Source organism: Corapipo altera, unplaced genomic scaffold, assembly GCF_003945725.1.
Source record: "Corapipo altera isolate COAL_440 unplaced genomic scaffold, ASM394572v1 2b, whole genome shotgun sequence".
Classification (NCBI taxonomy): Eukaryota; Metazoa; Chordata; class Aves; order Passeriformes; family Pipridae; genus Corapipo; species Corapipo altera.
In genome coordinates, this window is record NW_020884874.1 from 27,257,263 (window position 1) to 27,274,936 (window position 17,674).

General features: G+C 35.0%; 1 protein-coding gene across 22 annotated transcripts in view; it reads left to right on the forward strand.

The window, feature by feature from the left end:
* The window catches only part of SYNE1 (spectrin repeat containing nuclear envelope protein 1), a 296,931-nt gene that overhangs the window by 114,322 nt on the left and 164,935 nt on the right, over positions 1 to 17,674 (forward strand). For all 22 annotated transcript variants that reach the window (XM_027634233.1, XM_027634232.1, XM_027634231.1 and 19 more), the window contains 12 exons: positions 622 to 772; positions 2,145 to 2,303; positions 3,279 to 3,461; positions 5,254 to 5,355; positions 7,770 to 7,973; positions 8,915 to 9,122; positions 9,871 to 9,983; positions 10,669 to 10,874; positions 11,905 to 12,060; positions 13,170 to 13,461; positions 14,158 to 14,330; positions 16,304 to 16,613. In XM_027634233.1, the coding sequence (XP_027490034.1) occupies positions 622 to 772; positions 2,145 to 2,303; positions 3,279 to 3,461; positions 5,254 to 5,355; positions 7,770 to 7,973; positions 8,915 to 9,122; positions 9,871 to 9,983; positions 10,669 to 10,874; positions 11,905 to 12,060; positions 13,170 to 13,461; positions 14,158 to 14,330; positions 16,304 to 16,613 (2,257 nt within the window). The remainder of the gene's footprint in view (positions 1 to 621; positions 773 to 2,144; positions 2,304 to 3,278; positions 3,462 to 5,253; positions 5,356 to 7,769; positions 7,974 to 8,914; positions 9,123 to 9,870; positions 9,984 to 10,668; positions 10,875 to 11,904; positions 12,061 to 13,169; positions 13,462 to 14,157; positions 14,331 to 16,303; positions 16,614 to 17,674) is intronic.

Here is a 17,674-nt window from a genome sequence, read left to right on the forward strand (position 1 = left end):
AACACCAGGAGTGGATTGAATAGTTTTTTTTCTTCTGTCCATTGCTTGAGCATAAATAGGCTTTTCTGGAGAGGGAATGGAAAAAAACCCATTAGGCCTGTACTTAGCAGACAGTTAATCCATTCTCAGTAGAATAACGGGTAAGTTCAATGTAATGTTTTAGTCCCAAAAGCACACATGTGACAATTGAAGGAAAAAATAGGCAGATTTTACTTGCGTGCTTTAGTCTTTATTTTTGCTTCTTTTTAACTAAAAAAACACTCTGTATTAAACAAGTTTTCAGAAAATGAGCATCATTTTAACATGCTTTCCAGTCAAAAAGATGCTTAACTTAGGAACTGAGAAGTTTGAATTCCAGTTTCAGTCTTTTTTTTTTGCTGAAATCAGTTGCTTTGATATCTGATATATATGAGATGTGATTCACATACTGTCTCTTCAGTGAGATGTTTTGTGATTTAAAGATCCACAGTGATTTGTAAAACCAAAATATTAGGAGTTCCTTGGCTGCCCAAATCATGCTTAGCACTGCATCCTTGTTTTCCTGTGTGAATTGCTGTCATGTTCTCTATCCTTTAGAAACATGATAACAATTGGTACTAACACAGCCTTTTCACATTACAGAAAGGAGCAGTCCTGCATTCTTATTGATCTGATGAAGGAATATCAGAGCTGGAAGTCAACAGTAATGAAAGTCATAGAGAGTGCTAACAGTGCTTCTGTGATCAAATCCATTTGGAAGGATCATGAAGATGTTAGGCGAACATTATCAAAGGTAATTACATATATTTTCCTTTGAAGGATATAAATGATTTTTGAATCAGATGGATTTTTTTGTTTTGTTTGAAAGGTGCCCTTGGCTTGTGTTTAAAGTTCCTTGAATTTACTGTCAAATCTTGTCACACCGACATTTGTCAGTGTTTAAATTTTACTGATTCTGGTGAGGAAAGAATATAGTCCTTTCAGCATTTTGGTGAGATCCATTCCTGTGTATTGTCATTGTTGCTGTTTTTGATTTTAACACCTGTAAGTGCAAAATGGTAATTTATATGGAAAACGTAAGTGGAAAATTATGGAAAGCTCTTTATATAAAATATCTTGACTATGAAAGGATAGTTCCAGTCAACATATTTTAATGTTTTTCCATATTGGGTAATTTTTGAAATAGATAAAAGGCCACAAAAGAACATGAATTGCACACATTTCAGATATGTGCAATTTTTATGTGTCTCTTTCCCTCAGAGGACTTATTCCATGGGGTACTTGCCATTGAGCAGAGATAAGGAATTTGGATCCCTACATTCCATTGATTTCACTGGATCATATTTCAAAAATTCTAAATTCTGATGTTCAACAGCCTGTCAGGATAAACAGTTATGAGTTGAATTCTTTCTGTTCTTTTGGAGGGAAATTTCATTTGGAAGCCTATTGAGCTCTTGTTTAAAAATCTTTCGGTCAGATTGGTACAAACCTCATTCTAAACTGTGCATATTTATGGCCTCTTTCTAATAGACATCTTAAGTAGAACAGAAAGCCAGAAGAGAGCTCATCAGTCTAACAAAGAAATTCATGTAACTTCCACATGATTCCTCTCCTTTGAGACTTGGGCTGCAGAGAATTCCACGCTACAACAGTGGTCTGAAGGAGTTGGAATGCAATAAATATTTCTTTTCAGTGACAGTGTTTTACAGATTTCCCTGTGCCTAGGAATACAAATTTAGTAGTCATGAAGATTTTGTCTAATTCCTTTCTGAGCACATCTGTACTTTCATTTTCCAGATTATCTAGTGATAGCTGGTTCTAGAATATCTGGAATCTAGAGATTCCAGGATAGCTAGTGTTCCCTAGAATATCTAGAATTTTCTAATTCTAAATTTAATTTGCAACACCCTCTGTTTACCCTGCTGTAATTCTAGAAGTGGTTAGTTAATGATGAAGACTTTATTTATTAAAAAAAAATCAAACTATATGATTATGCTCATGAGAAGACCATGTCAGTTGCTCCGTCTTTTGTGGAACAGTTAAATGGTTTCCTGAATAAGAATTGTCAAATTCATAACACAGGGCTAGGGATGAGTATCTGGAGAACTGGATTTTTCTTTCTTTCTTCATGACTTCATTAAACAAGCAAATATTTATGTCCACAGCATGAAGCTGCCAAGAATGATCTGAGTGATAAACAAAAAGACCTGGATACTTTCACTAATAAAGGGAAACATTTGTTAGCAGAATTGAAAAGAGTGCATAACTGCGACTCCACTGCGGTAAAAACAGATATGAACTCTATGGTGGACAAATGGCTAGACGTAAGAATCTGATGTTTATATGCTCCATATAGTTTTTATGTTTGGCTAAGGTTACAATATTTGTATTTTCTTAGGACCTTAGAGGGCAATTGTTTAGTAAAATTTACTTTGAAGTATATCTCAAAGGTTTAATCACAGGGATTTGGCACCCACTGTACACATAAAGTTGTGACATCAATTTGATATATTTTAAATGATGTCTTATAAAAATGTATGAATGTTACTAGTAAAATTTGCTCAGTGCATAGTTCTGAGATTAAATTTGGGTTGGATTCACACCTAATGTATACCAGCATTACTTTATTAAAGTAAATTGAACTAAATAAATTAGGCAATAAATTACATTAAGCTACACCATAAAAGATATGAATACATTGAGAAAGAAAATATTAAAGCAGAGAAACATAACATAAAAGCTAGTCATAGAATCACAGATTGGTTTGGGTTGGAAGGGACCTTAAAGATCAACTAGTTCCAGCTCCCTTGCCATGGGCAGGGACACCTTCCACTAGACCAGATTCCTCAAAGCCCTGTCCAACCTGACCTTCAACATTTCCAGGGATGAGTCATCTGCAGCTGGTTCTGGACAACCTGTTGCAGTGTCTCACCACCCTTACAGTAAAGAATTTATTTGTAATATTTTATATTTTCATATTTATACTGCTTTATTAGCAAATTCCTACACTACATAAGAAAGATAAATGTAGGGTTTTTTAAAATGCAGTTTATTTGAATATAAAACTCTCTCCCAGTAAAAATATACAAATATTTAGAAACAGGTATCTTTTTTGTTAATTTTATGATCTGGGTAAATAAGTTGAAATTAGAATACAAAACTTAGAACTAAATCTAAGAAAATTATTTCACCCAGGCTTACTAATTATTTTTGATGCACTTGTCTTATAACTGGCTGCAAAGAAAAGAAATCTAAAATTAGTTTGTGAATGGTACTGATACATTCTTCTCTCCTAAAAGGTGTCGGAAAGAATTGAAGATAACATCGACCGACTCAGTATAAGCATGTCCCTATGGGATGACATCCTGAAAACTGGAGATGAATTAGATGGATGGTCTAATAAGTACATTTCTCAACTGAATGAAGGCATCAACAACTTCAGTAACAGTCAGAGAATGGAGGTCCTCCTGAAAGACTTCCAGGTTCTTATCCATAAATCAGTGATAAAAATGTGCAGGACCAAAATCTCAATGTCAGGCACATAGATAAGACTGTGCTGTGTTCTCTGTTCAAGTGGTGGTACCACTAACCCAACAGCCAGCTGAGGGCATTCCAGTCCTTTGTTTTGAAGGTGTTTGCTTCTGACAGAAACAAGAATGGCACATCTTACTAAATCTAAACTCCATAGTTATTTTGGTTCTAGGAGTTATATTTGGTTCTAGACTGAACTCTGTTCCAGTAGAAACTAATGGAAATTTTAGACAACTTCAGCTGAATTTAATAAAAAAATAATAGTTTCTAAAATCTTATCTAAGAAAGTAGATTTTCTAGACAATAAAAAAAGGTTTGCTAGAAGGCAAATTTTAATGTCAAGTTCTAACAATTTCAGTTAGATGATGACTTTTTTTCTGGATAGTGTTAAACTGTTTTAGAAATCTAGCCAGTGTTCAGGATGCATTCTGACTCTATTGGCTTAAAATGTAAATCAAATCAACCATAGAATGAGCCATATTCTACTTCATTTGAAATAAATGATGTCCTTAAGAAGATGCACAGTGAACACATTCAATTAGTATGATATAATGTAAAATGTTAATAAATTAGTATTTTCCTCAGGACAAGCTTTATCTAATGCCTTTATAATCATGTAGCAATCAGACCACCTAAATTCATCGCTGTTAAAACTGATTGGGAGTAAAAGCAGACAGCACCCAAACAACAGGTGTACCTGATTTGCAGGAGGGCCAGAATAGCAGAAGGTGTGAGCACTGTGTGTACATTTGCAGTCACAGAATGCATGGTCCATAATACTTTCTTTGCACTTTGTTTTGCAAAGGCAAGAGGAAAGGCAGTTCAGTGACAGAAAGGTTCTGCCCTTTCAGCAATCAGAAATAGATGAGCATGGACAGAAACAATCAGTGTACTTTTTATATGGCCAAATTCACCGTCCACTTTCTTGATTAGTCACCTAATATTACATCCTCCCTAACACAAAATACCCTCTGAGTGTCCTTATGAGGCCACATGAACTTCTGCCATTCAGGGCAGATGTTAAATGCAGCAATTTAGTCCTGAAATCCACCGTCCAGTCTTTTAATTGGAGTGATCTGCTTGAATTTTTTTAGAAAAACAAATTTGGGTAATAGGCTAGACACACCAATTGCTTGCTTGATACTTCAGAACTACAAATTATGGTATTCTCTTTGCTTTGCTACTATTTCTTTTAATAAGTTGAATATTTCTTTTAATAAGTTGAATATTTCTTTATAACTTGGATCTACAAATACAGTAAATACATGGTCCAGATATTTCAGTGCATTTTTAAATTTTCTTTTGATATTAAAATTTATTTCTGTGTCTAATTTTTTTCCAAGAGCTCTCTTGTAATAAAAATCAGAGACTACGAGTAATGTACTCTGCATGCCATTAAGTGGAATCTAACAACTCCAGAAGATTTTTTCAGTCAAACAAACAATATCATTCCCATCTTTATTTTGCCAGTTTTAACAAATTAAATCTGTTAGGGTATTTTAAATGCTAATAATGTGTGTGGTTCTTTTAAAGGAGGGGAAAATTTCTCTGAACTGAGTCTAGTACAGGAAAAGAGATGGGAGATTTTTAGAGCTGAAAACTAATTGAACAACAGTGTTTTTCCCCTGATTGCTAAACATTATTTACATTTTCTTTCATTTTTGAAATTGATGGAGCATCCTTCTGAAAGTCTGAAAGCCTCTTGTATTTTGGTATGAAAGTTTGATCACATCTCTTTTACAGTCTGAAGTCAAGGATAAAGAGCTGAAGTTGGAGCAACTTATTTCCAAAATTTCAGAACTCAAAGAACTGACCCATAGTGAAGAACCTCCTGCAGATCTCCAGGTAAAATAAAGATATTGGTAATCACACGTTGTGCTCAAATAACTGAGATGACATTCCTCCTGAAATTTCTGTTTCTCCTGCACTGCCTTTTTCTTTCAAGGTGACAGATCCAGCATTATTTATTTGTAGCATAACTATTCTTTGTTCATATTTCTTTAGGTAACTTTGGGCTTTTTGTATAAAAAATATGCCGTAAAGCATTGAACATTAGAGTTGTAGAAGTATTTTTTAAAAAATTGAAATAGAAGACACAGTTTATAATGTTTATATTACATATATACATATGAGACAGACAGATTATATTCTCTACACTGCACAACATTAAGCCACATCATATGTGAGTACATACACAGTTTGCCTGCTTGAAAAAATTAAAATGCAGTAAAATATGTTCATTTGCTTGTTAACTCAAAGGCATTTTTTAGTGGACTGATTAGTGCCCTGAACTGGCTCTTACAAAAGGGGGGTAAAAATAACAAACACAAAGATTAGCCTTTGAACTTTTGGCTAGGTACTTACTTTTTATGTTCTAGGGAAGTTATAAAACCAAAGTAGGTTTGATTTCCAACAGAAATCGGTATTTTAAATTATAAACTTTTAATGTCAGAAATTTTAAAAGATAAGCTGACTTCTGCAATTTCAGTGGGCAGGGAAATATCTTGGACATATCAGATATTAGTGGAACGTAATATAACACTGAAGCCTTGTCCAGATTTTGCTGTGACCACACACATAAGCCTAAATTACCAATTAGATATGGTCAAGAACTCTATAGTATAAAGATGTGCAAGTAAAATGGAAGTGTTTATTGTCTCCCAAATTGTTTACTTTACATGAGAAGTTCAGGTGTAATCATATGTTTCATAATAAATATCTGTCCACTTAGAGAGTGAAACTGAGAGCAAATTATTTTGCAGAATACTCATGTTAATGAACACACACCTATTTCCAATTACTAAATATGATAAATTAAAAAAAGTAGATCGTACCTACAATAAAATAATTTTTGCTGATATATAAATGCAAATTTGAAAATAAAGCCTAAAAAAACATAAATGAATAAAATAAATATCCATAGAAAACATAAATACCCAAATTATTTGCCTACATTAAGCGCTGAATAAGTAAACTACAGTATGATCAGCTCATATACTAAGAACATAACAATTCTTTAATAGAATGTTCAGTAAGTGCTCATTTAGGAGTCTTGGGAGTCTTGGTGAATGACAGGTTGACTATGAGCTGGCAGCGTGCCCTTGTGTCCAGGAGAGCCAAGGGTATCCCTTCGTTGTGAAGAGTGTGGCCAGCAGGTTGAGGGATGGGATCCTCCCCCTCTACTCAGCCCTAGTGAGGCCACATCTGGTGTTGTGTGTCCAGTTCTTGGCTCCTCGGTACATGAAAGAGAAAGAGCTACTGGAGATCCACATCCAGTGGATAGTCACAAAGATGATTTGGAGTCTAGAGCATCTCTCTTATGAGGAGAAACTGTGGGAGTTCGGCCTGTTTAGTCTAGAGAAGACCGCAAGGGGATCTCATCAGTGCATGTAAGTATCTCAAAGGCAGGTGCCAAGAGGATAGTGCCAGACTCTTTTGAGCGGTGCCCAGTGACAGGATGAGGAGCAATGGCCATAAACTAAAGCACAAGTTCCACCTCAACATGAGGAAGAATTTATTTACACTGAGGATGGCAGAGCACTGGAACAGACTGGCCAGGGAGGTCGTGGAGTCTCCCTCTCTGGAGACGTTCAAAATCCACATGGAAGAAGTCCCTGTGTCACCTCCTCTAGGTAACCCTGCCTTGGCAAGGGGGGTTGGATTAAATGATCTTCAGAGGTCCCTTCCACCCCTAATGATTCTGTGATTCTGATTTATGTATAGTATCTTTTTATGGCTGATTTGATTTACTTTTATTAGTAATATGTGCACAGCTAACATCTAACTATAATTTCACATATTGCTTTCTTTGAAAAGGTTAATGGGCAATAGTCTAACATATCTTTGTACTGTCTTCAGTTTTCACCTGCCTTACACTGAGATACTTTAGGCCTCTCTGCTCTTAAAATTCACCAGTTGATCTTTTTTTTTATAGAGCTAGTTGAATTTGCATCATGTTCTGTACATATGTATATAAATTAGTAAAGGAAAAAGATCAACTGTTTAATTTTTCAGAACGGAATAATAACTTCAACTTCAAGGCTTTTTATAGTCAGTATCCCTTCTTTGGATTACTGTATATCTAAGACTGAATCCTAAATGGCTGACATTTTTTATTTATGTAAGTATCTCGAGTTACAGCTGTAAAAAGAGAAAAATTATCAGTGTGCCACTTTCCTACCTTCCATTTTGCCAATAAGCATTTACCATAATAAAAGTTTTTTTATTAAATGCTTTAATACCTAACATTTTGTTTTTAGTTTATAGAATCAGATTTGAGGCAGAAGTTGGAACATGCCAAAGAAATGTCAGAGACAGCAAAAGAGACACTGAAAGATTTCAGTACTCAGAAGATGGAGTTACAGAAGTTGATTGGTCAGATGACAGACTGGTTAACACAAGTGGAAGAGATGCTGTTAAGCTGTGCACGTAAACTGGATCCTGAAGTTCTAAACAAAGTAAAGGTTGGTGCTGAAGAAAATTAATATGCTTTTTCTTATGTCGTGATCTTTGGGTTTTTTGATCAGAACTTTTGTTAAGCATTATACTTTAATTTTAATTTATTAAAAAAATACATATCTTCTGCACAGCTTCTAGAATATTAGCAAATAATACAGCGCTAGTTTTTAGGTAGTTCCACCAATGAACAAAAGTTCTGATTTATCAACTTTATACAAATCTTTTAGAAGATTGTAATGAATAATATGGACTTCATTGTGACAAGAAGTGGTTTTGTTACGTTGAACTTCTTAGTTGTTACTCCAGGATATTTGCAAGTCCATTGACTCCCTTGCAATATAAGTTATGAACTTACAACTCATCACATTAAAAGACACTAAATCAAACTCAATTTTAACACAAACTTCTACATCAGACGTCCTCCTTAGTCCTCATATATAGCAATTTTTTTGTCTGCAACCTAGGCTTTCTTGATTGCATACAGTTATGCACATCATAACATGACAAATCATACAGAGATTTTTCTGAGTGAGAACATGTTATTGTTGATAGAGTAGCCAATTCACATTTAATTTTCAGACAAATGTTCCTTTTAAGTCAGATATAAAGTCCCTATCATTCAGAAATCCCACCAAATATTAGTGTCATATTGCATATCACATGTACTTTCAGACTTTGCTCAAAATAGCTATTGCTATTCAGTATGCCTTGAAATTTATTTATGTCTAATAGAGTAATAAATCATGAGAAACAACATTTTTCGCATTTCTGTGGTGGCTGTTTAATTTCAAGGATTCATCTCACTTGGAAAATTCAGGAAAGGTGATCCATCATTGTGTCTGGGACTTGGAGGAAAGAACATATGGGAGGAGAAGAATGCTTGAGAAAAAGAGGGTTCTTTTGTTTCTTTACAAGTACTGTACTTATGTTATAACTTTATTTTCAGGAAACACAAAAAGACCTTCAGCTTCAGCAAAGCAGCATTGACTCAATGCGTGAGAAACTCAACAGCCTGTGTCGCAAATACCATTCTGTAGAGCTGGAAACTCTTGGTGGCACTGTCACTTTATTGATAAAGAAGTTTGAAGATGTGAATCTGCTCTGTTCCAGAACACAGGCCAGACTGCAAGAGTCCTTGGAAAAACATTTTCTCTGTGAGTCTTCAGGCTTGTTAGCCCACAGCCATGAATCATTCTGGTGTCTGCCAGAGTCTCCAGTGATTTCCCTTGCAATGTCAACTTTATTTGTTGTATGGAGCCTTTCAAAAGTCTTGTTACTAAATGTTCATCTGATAATGGCTGTGAAACAAAGCATTTGACATAAACAGAATTGAACTTTAACCATTGCATATATAATGTAGTAGGCATGTAACAATGTAACCATGTAATATGCATGAAAGGGCGCCTTTCCTCACTCTTAGTCTTCACTTCTTTTGTACAAGTACACTTTGTGTGTTTGTCATAAAGAGATATAACCAAATGGAGGTGTTTATAGTGTAAAAGTACCCATATGAAGTATTTTCTGGGCTCATTGGATAGTCAGTGGAGAAAAATAAGTAATTTTTAATCTTACTTATTAATATATTATTAAGATATTAATCTAGATTATATCTAGCATAAAATTGGGACATATCATAATCTGAAAAGGCCCATCTTTTCCTGTTGACTGCAAAGGGCAGCCTAGTGTGACTATTCAAATTTGGATATTTACAGTGGAAACATCTACCTTTTTGTGAAATTAATCTCACTCCCTCTAGTTATTGAAGACAACGAGATTTATCTTGTTAGCTTTTACACACTGTTCCTGAAGGATAAAAGAGTTGCTTAAAACAGCTGTATAGTATTGTGGATAATGCTGTGTCTCACAAAAATATTCTCTTCTCTATACTTTTTATTAAATAAGATTCTGTGCAAGAATTCCAGGAATGGTTTTCTGGTGTGAAGGCTGCAGTGAAAGAATCATCTGACAGGTCTGGGGACAGCAAAACCATAGAGGCAAAGCTACACGACTTGCAGGTATAGTGAACAAATTAAAAAAAAACAAACAGTAATTAGCAATTTAATATAGGTAACCAATTATATCTCTAAAATAATTTGTAGACACTAACATATTTATTGGTTTTGTTTTTAAAAATTTAATATAAGGATTGTTCAAGGCAGCAGTGTGTACGGTAGAAGGAATACAGTGAAAACTGTGTTCACACTTCTGAGGGATCAGAATTTAATTTCTGGAAGGTTTATATGTAACTAAACCATTCTTTTTTCTGATTTTTAATATTTTTTCCTTTTTTACCTTCTTTCTCTTCCTTTTTCAATTTTTCTTTACACTATTACTTAATCAACACTTCAGATTAACACTGATATGTCAAAGCTTATATGTATATACTTTTGGTGAGACAGAACATAAATAGCAGACACCTACTGTAAACAGCCCTAATTCTTGAAATGTGTAATGTCTTCAGGACATGATTAAACTATCCAGAGAAAACCATGACTACCTTGGGATCAAATAGGAAAATTGAGTGCTGTGAATTGTAGCACCACTTATTAAAATTTTATATGAACTATCTGCTTAGAATTGTTTACATAGCTAGACATGGTTCTCATCTTGTTGGGGAAATCGGACCACTTTTCATAGAAATATTGCTTATCTTTAGTTATCAGATCTTGCATGTTTAAACTAAATTCTTTCATTATACAGGGTGTGCTGGATTCTGTTAGTGAGGGACAGAACAAATTAGATGCTGCCTGCAAGGAGGGAGAAAATTTGTATGGTTGTTTACCCAAACCAGTTGTGAGCCATATTCAGGAGCAAATAGCAAAGTCTAAGCAGAACTTCCAGGAATTTCTCAACCAGTGTCTGAATGACAAGAAGGCCCTGGAAGCTTGTGCCTCACACCTGGAAAAGTAAGTAATACCAGTAGTCACAAATGGAGTGCATGAAATTGTCTGGCTGCAGAACTGTGGGGCAATATATGAAATTACTTCCAGTTGCTCTAGTCCTGTTTGCTTTTTTCTTTGGAAATGTTTAAGAGAAATTGAAGTTCTCTGATGAAAACGAAGCAAGAGGTCTTGCTCCAAGGGTATCGATTTGGTTAAAGAGTGGACGGTCAGGGTCATATATGCAGAAGTTCTCTGTAGCTTATGCAACCCCAAATCAGCCATTGGGATTTCAGTAATTTAAATGCCATTTCCTGGAAGGAAAAGGTGTGATAAGTGTTCAGTTTCTGCATTGGAGTTTGAAGATAGTTTGCTTATTATACAGCACGTGCCTGTTCTATCCCATTCCAGATGGACATAATTACTAAGGAGCTAATAAGAAAACACTCTTAAATTACTGCTTAGGGCTGGAGTTATGGGAGTTAAAATATTTTCAGATCTAGCTAGATTCAAAACTCTTGCTAATTGAAAACAGTGTAGCGGTAATGGGTGAAACAGCAGGATGAGATTGTGTGCCTTCATTAAAGGAAAATGTTTTCAAACTTACAGCCAGGACTTGTTTTGCTGGGTTTCGAGCACTCAAGATTCCAGCTCTCTTCTGTTAGAGAAATTGAAAACACAATGCTTCAGCTGTTCTAAGTGTCAGTGCTGACAAAAAGCCCACTTTTACCCATTTTTCATTCTTAGACTGAATCATTATAAGATTTTGGAAAAAGCTTTCTTTTCGTCTGGTTTTATTGAATCTGGTAATAAGTAAAAGCACTGCCACTTTAAATCTTGGAGGCTTCTGTTCTGCCTGTAGTTCCCATGATTTTGCTGAACATTTTTAGAGAGTTGCTGAATATTTTTAGATTAGTAGTCACTGCAGAATTATGTTTTGTGTACGACTCTTATTCTCAACTTATGAAATGGATACCCAGTCTTGTGGATATTAACTTCTTACTAATTTTACGGCATTTGAGAAGTATTTTTAAGGGAGTATGTATCTGTTCCATAGCTTTGAAGATCAGTACAAGAAACTTGGCCTGTGGATGCATGACATGGAAGAAAGAATAAGCACAGAAGCATTAGGAGAAAGCAAGCAGCTTATTTCTGAGAAGAAAAAGGAGGTGCAAAAAGTGGAAAAATTCCTGGAAGAGCTGCTGAATTCAAGGTATATTGAAAGTACATTTTCTAAAATACTCTCACTTTTTCCTCTGCTAAAGCAACAGTAAAACCGAACTGTTTGTGAATAGAGGGTGAATCCAGATACTTCCAGTTTTAAGGAATTTCAACGAACTCCAATATTTGGTGTTGATACATTTCTTACTAAGAAAAGCTTATCATACTTCATTAATAAATGGAAACTGAAAAATATAATTTTAAAAAATAAATCTTGAAAATATTGCTTTTACAAGCAATAGTGAAAATTACATTTATCATTATATCCATTTAAAAATTCTCTTTCCTTCTGTCCTGCAACACTCAACTGGCTTTATAAAAGCTCAAATAGTATCCACATTGGCTGTAGAATCTTTCTAAAATTCAGAATTAGCCAATAGATGATGAAGTAATCGCTGTTTTGAGTACACAGTGGTTTTTTCAAATGCTTTTTTTATTATCAGGTTGTTGAAGATAGAACAGAAATAGTAGTCAGTTGTTCAAGCCTCACAGCATGCTAAAAACAAACACCCCGTCACTCCCTATCCTCTTGAGACTGATGCAAGACGTTTTGGTCCGAGGCAAATTCCCTGTAATCATCAGATATCAGGAAGGGTGATCAACTAGATTGAGATGAGCTGAGGCTGTATAAACCCAGTTTTAATCCCTTTTACTAACCCTTTTACTGAACTCCAGAGTCAGTGTCTAATCCTGGAAAAATGGCCTGACCTTTCCATCATGCCTTCCTACCTGTCAAAGACTATAAACTTCTTAGAAGCTTTAGCAGGTGCAAAAAGGTAGCAGTTCATGTAGAACTGGAAAGTTTGACAGCTGAAAAGAAAATTAAGTTATCTTTTAATTTAAATGTGTAACACAAAGATTTCAACATGATCATTCTGAGCTACAAAATCTGCATAAATGGCACTGCACAGAAAAAAAGATATTAATCAATAAACATTGCTTATATTTGCTTTCAATCCCTCCTAGATTATTTTTTCTTTTCATTTTTAACTCTATCGCTGGTGAAGTAGGTGATTATAACAGCAACCAATAATTTCTGATAGTTTCTATAATAATTTATGCTTTCTGAAACTGATTTCCACTCTCATTATTTTTTTTCAGGGAATCTTTTGATCAGTTATCCCAAATGGCACAGACTTTAAATGAAGAAGGCCATGGTGCAGGGAGGGAAGTGCGTCTGGCTTCTCAGCATCTCACCAATTATCAAAACATGGTCAAAAGTGTCAAGGAGAAGCTGCGAATATGTCAGCTTGCACTCCAAGAGCATCTCACTCTGGAGGAGGCATCAGAGAGTATGTGGTCATGGGTGAAAGAGGTTCAAGATAAACTGGCATCATCACAGAGCACTTTTGGTAGCAAAGCCACACTGGAGAGACGACTGACACAAATTCAGGTAAATAAGGATCAAACTAGAGATTACATGTCAAGATTAATATTAGGCGTGAGCCATATCAGTGGAAAAGGTATATTTTTATATTTTATTCTTTTATAGTTATGAAGAGAAGAATTTAAGGTGATCTTGATAAATTGGGATGGGAAGTATGAAAAACAAGATGAAGTTTATTGGAGATAGGTGCCAAGTATTACATTTCGTAAGGAATAACGAACTATGAAAATGTATATTCAGGTCCCAAAAAGCTTTCTAATAGAGGACAAGCCTTGGAATAATTGACAAAGAGAGTCTGTGGTATGTCCATCACAGGAGGTCTTCAGGAAGAGGTTAAATAAACATGTATTAGGAAGATCATCAAGGTAGAAGATCCTGCCATGATCTTTCTTGAGATTTCTTCTAGCTGCGTGATTCTGTCTTCTTGTGCTGTGTTTGACCTCCTCATTATCTACTGCAAGGTGAACAATATTTTAGGATGACCAATGCAGTAAAAAAACTGTATAGCTGCGGGAAAATCTACTGGGTCACCTGCACATGGTAAGGTACAGGCACTTACAAAAAGAGGTGCCTAGAAATTCATACTGGTATGATTATCAAGGATAAGTGACTTCAGAGAAGAGGGTGTCCACTGTTTAAAGAATGACAGCTTTCATTTCTCATCAGGTTACATTTGATATTCTGACTCATTTTGCCTCACAGGAGATCCTCTTACTCAAAGGTGATGGTGAAGTTAAGCTGAACATGGCCATTGGAAAAGGAGAACAAGCACTTAAAAGCAGCAATGAAGAAGGACAAAAAGTGATACAAACCGAGCTAGAGACATTGAAGGATGTATGGAATGACATCATCAGTACCTCAGTGAACTGGCAAAGGTAAGATAAGACTACTTGGAAAACACAGGTTTGCTGCCATCTTTGCTCACAGAGAGTGACCTCACTGCATGTAGAAGTACATTCATTCATTACTGGTACGTGAGGGGAAATTTACATTGTCAGAGAGAATCAAAATTGCCTGGGAAAAATACATCCTTTTTTAAAAAAAAAAAAGATGAGTTGACCCTATCAGATGAATCAAATTTCTTATGAGATGGTACTTGATAGTAATTTAAAAATGAATAGAAATCACACAAATGCATACAGAGAAAAATCCGGAAAGGGCTTTCTGAGTTATTGAGCCTGTACTTGGGCAGGACCAAGAACCTGTGACCGGTATTTGCCTACCTCTTCCATACAAAACTCTAGGAAGGTTTCTCAATTCTGTTTTTCATTACGTTTTTTTAACTAAAAAAACAAAATCCTAATATCAACTACAAATAATCTTTCTTGCATATTAAGTTGATTTCATCTTGTTTTAACCTCAGTGTAAATGGGAAGTTTTTCTTACTGTCTATATGAGACTGTTTTATATATCTGAAGGCCTCTGTCTTCTCTGTTCTAGACAGAGTGATGTTTCTCTGCACTAATACTTTCTGGACCTCTTTCATCCTTGTTTCTTATTCACTAGACTGAAGACTATCACTAGTTTGTCTACACTTTTCTTAAAATATAATAACTGAAAGTGGGCTGCCCTCTTACTGTATTTGAGACCTTACTAATTCTGCATAGTGTATCAGTACTTTCCATTCCCTTCCTAATCCTCTCCAGAATGAGATTTTCCTTTCTTCTCAATAGTATAATTTTGCTGAATTTTGTTTACTTTATCCTCTATCTTCAAATCCTTTTTCACAGTACTAAACCTAGGCAGTTACCCCCACTTTTGTATTTGTAGATCTATCTGATTTCTCCTTCCTAAGTAAGCATTATTTTCACCATAAAATTCTATCTTTTAAAAATTTCTTTTAAGAACATCTGACATTTAAATCCTGTCATCCAAACTAGTTGCAGCTGCTTCCTTGTTGCTGTCATTTGTAGGTTTTACAAGCACCCTCTGTTCTATCATCCCAGGCATTACCGGATAGAAATGGCTCTTGGTGAGCTTCTGCATGATCCTGCTTCCTTAGTTCTCTAATGAAAACTAAAAAATCAGAAAGGTCACAAATCTGTATTTTAGATAATCTGAGTGCTAGGATATCTGGGTCCTAAATATCAATGGTGGGAGCCATGGTATGGATAAATTGGATTTTTGCAATTGAAAGTGGTGCCACTTTCTTAGTTACTCCAAAATTGTAACCGAATCGCATGTAGAAAATTATAATGGGCTGTCTTCAATATGTCACTCAAATTTCAGCCAATTTTTGTCATAAAATACTGTTTAGATTAAGTTAGATCCTTGCATTTTGAGTGAAATCCTTACCACGCGCTTGGCTATCACTGAGTCCAGTGGAATGAGAATTACATTCCTCAGCACAGATCCCAGAGAAATACCGTGATCTAGTAGGAGGAGCAATATATGACACGAGAATTTGTTATAAATTTTAAATGGTACTATAGATAATTGATTTGTTCTTTCAAAACTTGGCTGATTATCTCCTAATTGAAAATAATTTCATAGGCTGCTGGATATTTTATTACTCTGATCATAAAGAACTCCAGTAATGCTCAGTATTTTACTTTGCTGTACAGACACTGAAATGTGCTTTTAATTAGTCTGAGACAGACAGATCACTCATGTAACCTGAAATAGGGAAGCACTTGCATTAGGTTGTACCTAGTAGCCCAAAACCCACAGGAATTCTAGAATAACTAGGATGTCAATTATTATAGAAAACTAAAGCAAGATGCAGAAAAAAACATATTCTAAATATTATGCATGGCTACAGACTGTGTAACAAGGTATAAGCATACTCTTTTTTTTCCAAATGTTCAGAAGTTCTCATCTGCACTTTGTATGTTTTTTTTAATATAAGCTGCCTAGATTCTGTTATTAGCCAGTGGAATGACTATCTGGAAAGGAAGAACCAGCTAGAACAGTGGTTAGAGAAATTGGATCGCAAAGTGGAACAGCCTTTAGAACCACAGATTGGTCTGAAGGAGAAGTTTGCTCAGCTGGACCACTTCCAGGCTATTGTTTCTGAGATAGAGGATCACTCCGATGATTTACAGCAACTCATTGACAAAGCTGTGGAACTATATGAAAAAACAGGGGATGATTCTTTTGGAGATGCAGCTCAGGAAGAGCTAAAAACACAGTTTAATGACATCTCAACTGTGGCCAAGGTAAGATAAAGATCTCCATTTCAAATAAATAAAATGTATATATAGCTAAAAATTTGATTTTTGTAATTTTTTAGTAACTAAAAGATTGACTGTGTTTGAATCATCTTGCCTCTATTATGGTTAAGTCTAGTAAAAAATTGGATACAGTTTAGTAAAATTCAATGGAATGCAAAAACTGTATTGGGAATTTAAATTTCTATGGTTATTATTTTTGAAAAGTGAAGGCTATATATTTTATTCCTAGTTTCATAAATACAGCAGTATTTCTGATATTCTTAAAGATTTATTTTCCTCTAACTCTTTTTCATTCATTCCTAGCACTTTTTTTTTTTTTTTACCTAGAAGGGGAAGAATGAAATGCCTTCCTGAGAGACAGAATAAAATGCTTCCCTGACATATTGTCAGAAAGAGAAATCCTATTGTCAAAAAGATAAATGCCCATATTTTGTGGTGTTTCAAGTCACTAAGCACTGCACATGCTATACATGTATTCTGTTTGGTTTCTAAGGAAAAACCTATGAGCTAACTGAGACCTTCAGCCAACCAGATGAGGACAGCGAAACAATTTGCCTCCATTCTCCCTTTCTACTGGTGCTACATTTTGGTGTGAGCAATGTGAACAGAGATGCATGGCTTTCTTTACTGAGGCTCTTTTACTTCCCTAGAAAGGCTATTTTGTTTGCAGTCGGGTGTATGTGGACATTTTCTTACCCTGTTGTTCCACAAAATGCATTAAGATATAAAAGCTTTGAGGATTTACTTTAGATCATCTTTGTTTAGCTAGTAACCATCCATTGTCTAGTTGATCCGATAGATTTTGAGAAATTATGATAATTATTTTCAGAGGGAACAGTAGGACGTATTAATCTAACTTAGTTTTTAAAAGCATCTGTTGAATGTTGAGTTAATCAAAGTTAAAAATAACTGAGTTTAACTTTTAGGTGGTTTAATTCGAAACTGTTTTCAAGACTCTTCAATCTAGATTAGAGTATCCATGCAGTAGTAAAAAGCTATTTGATTAGCTCACTTCACTTTTGGTTACTTCTGATAAATATTCATTA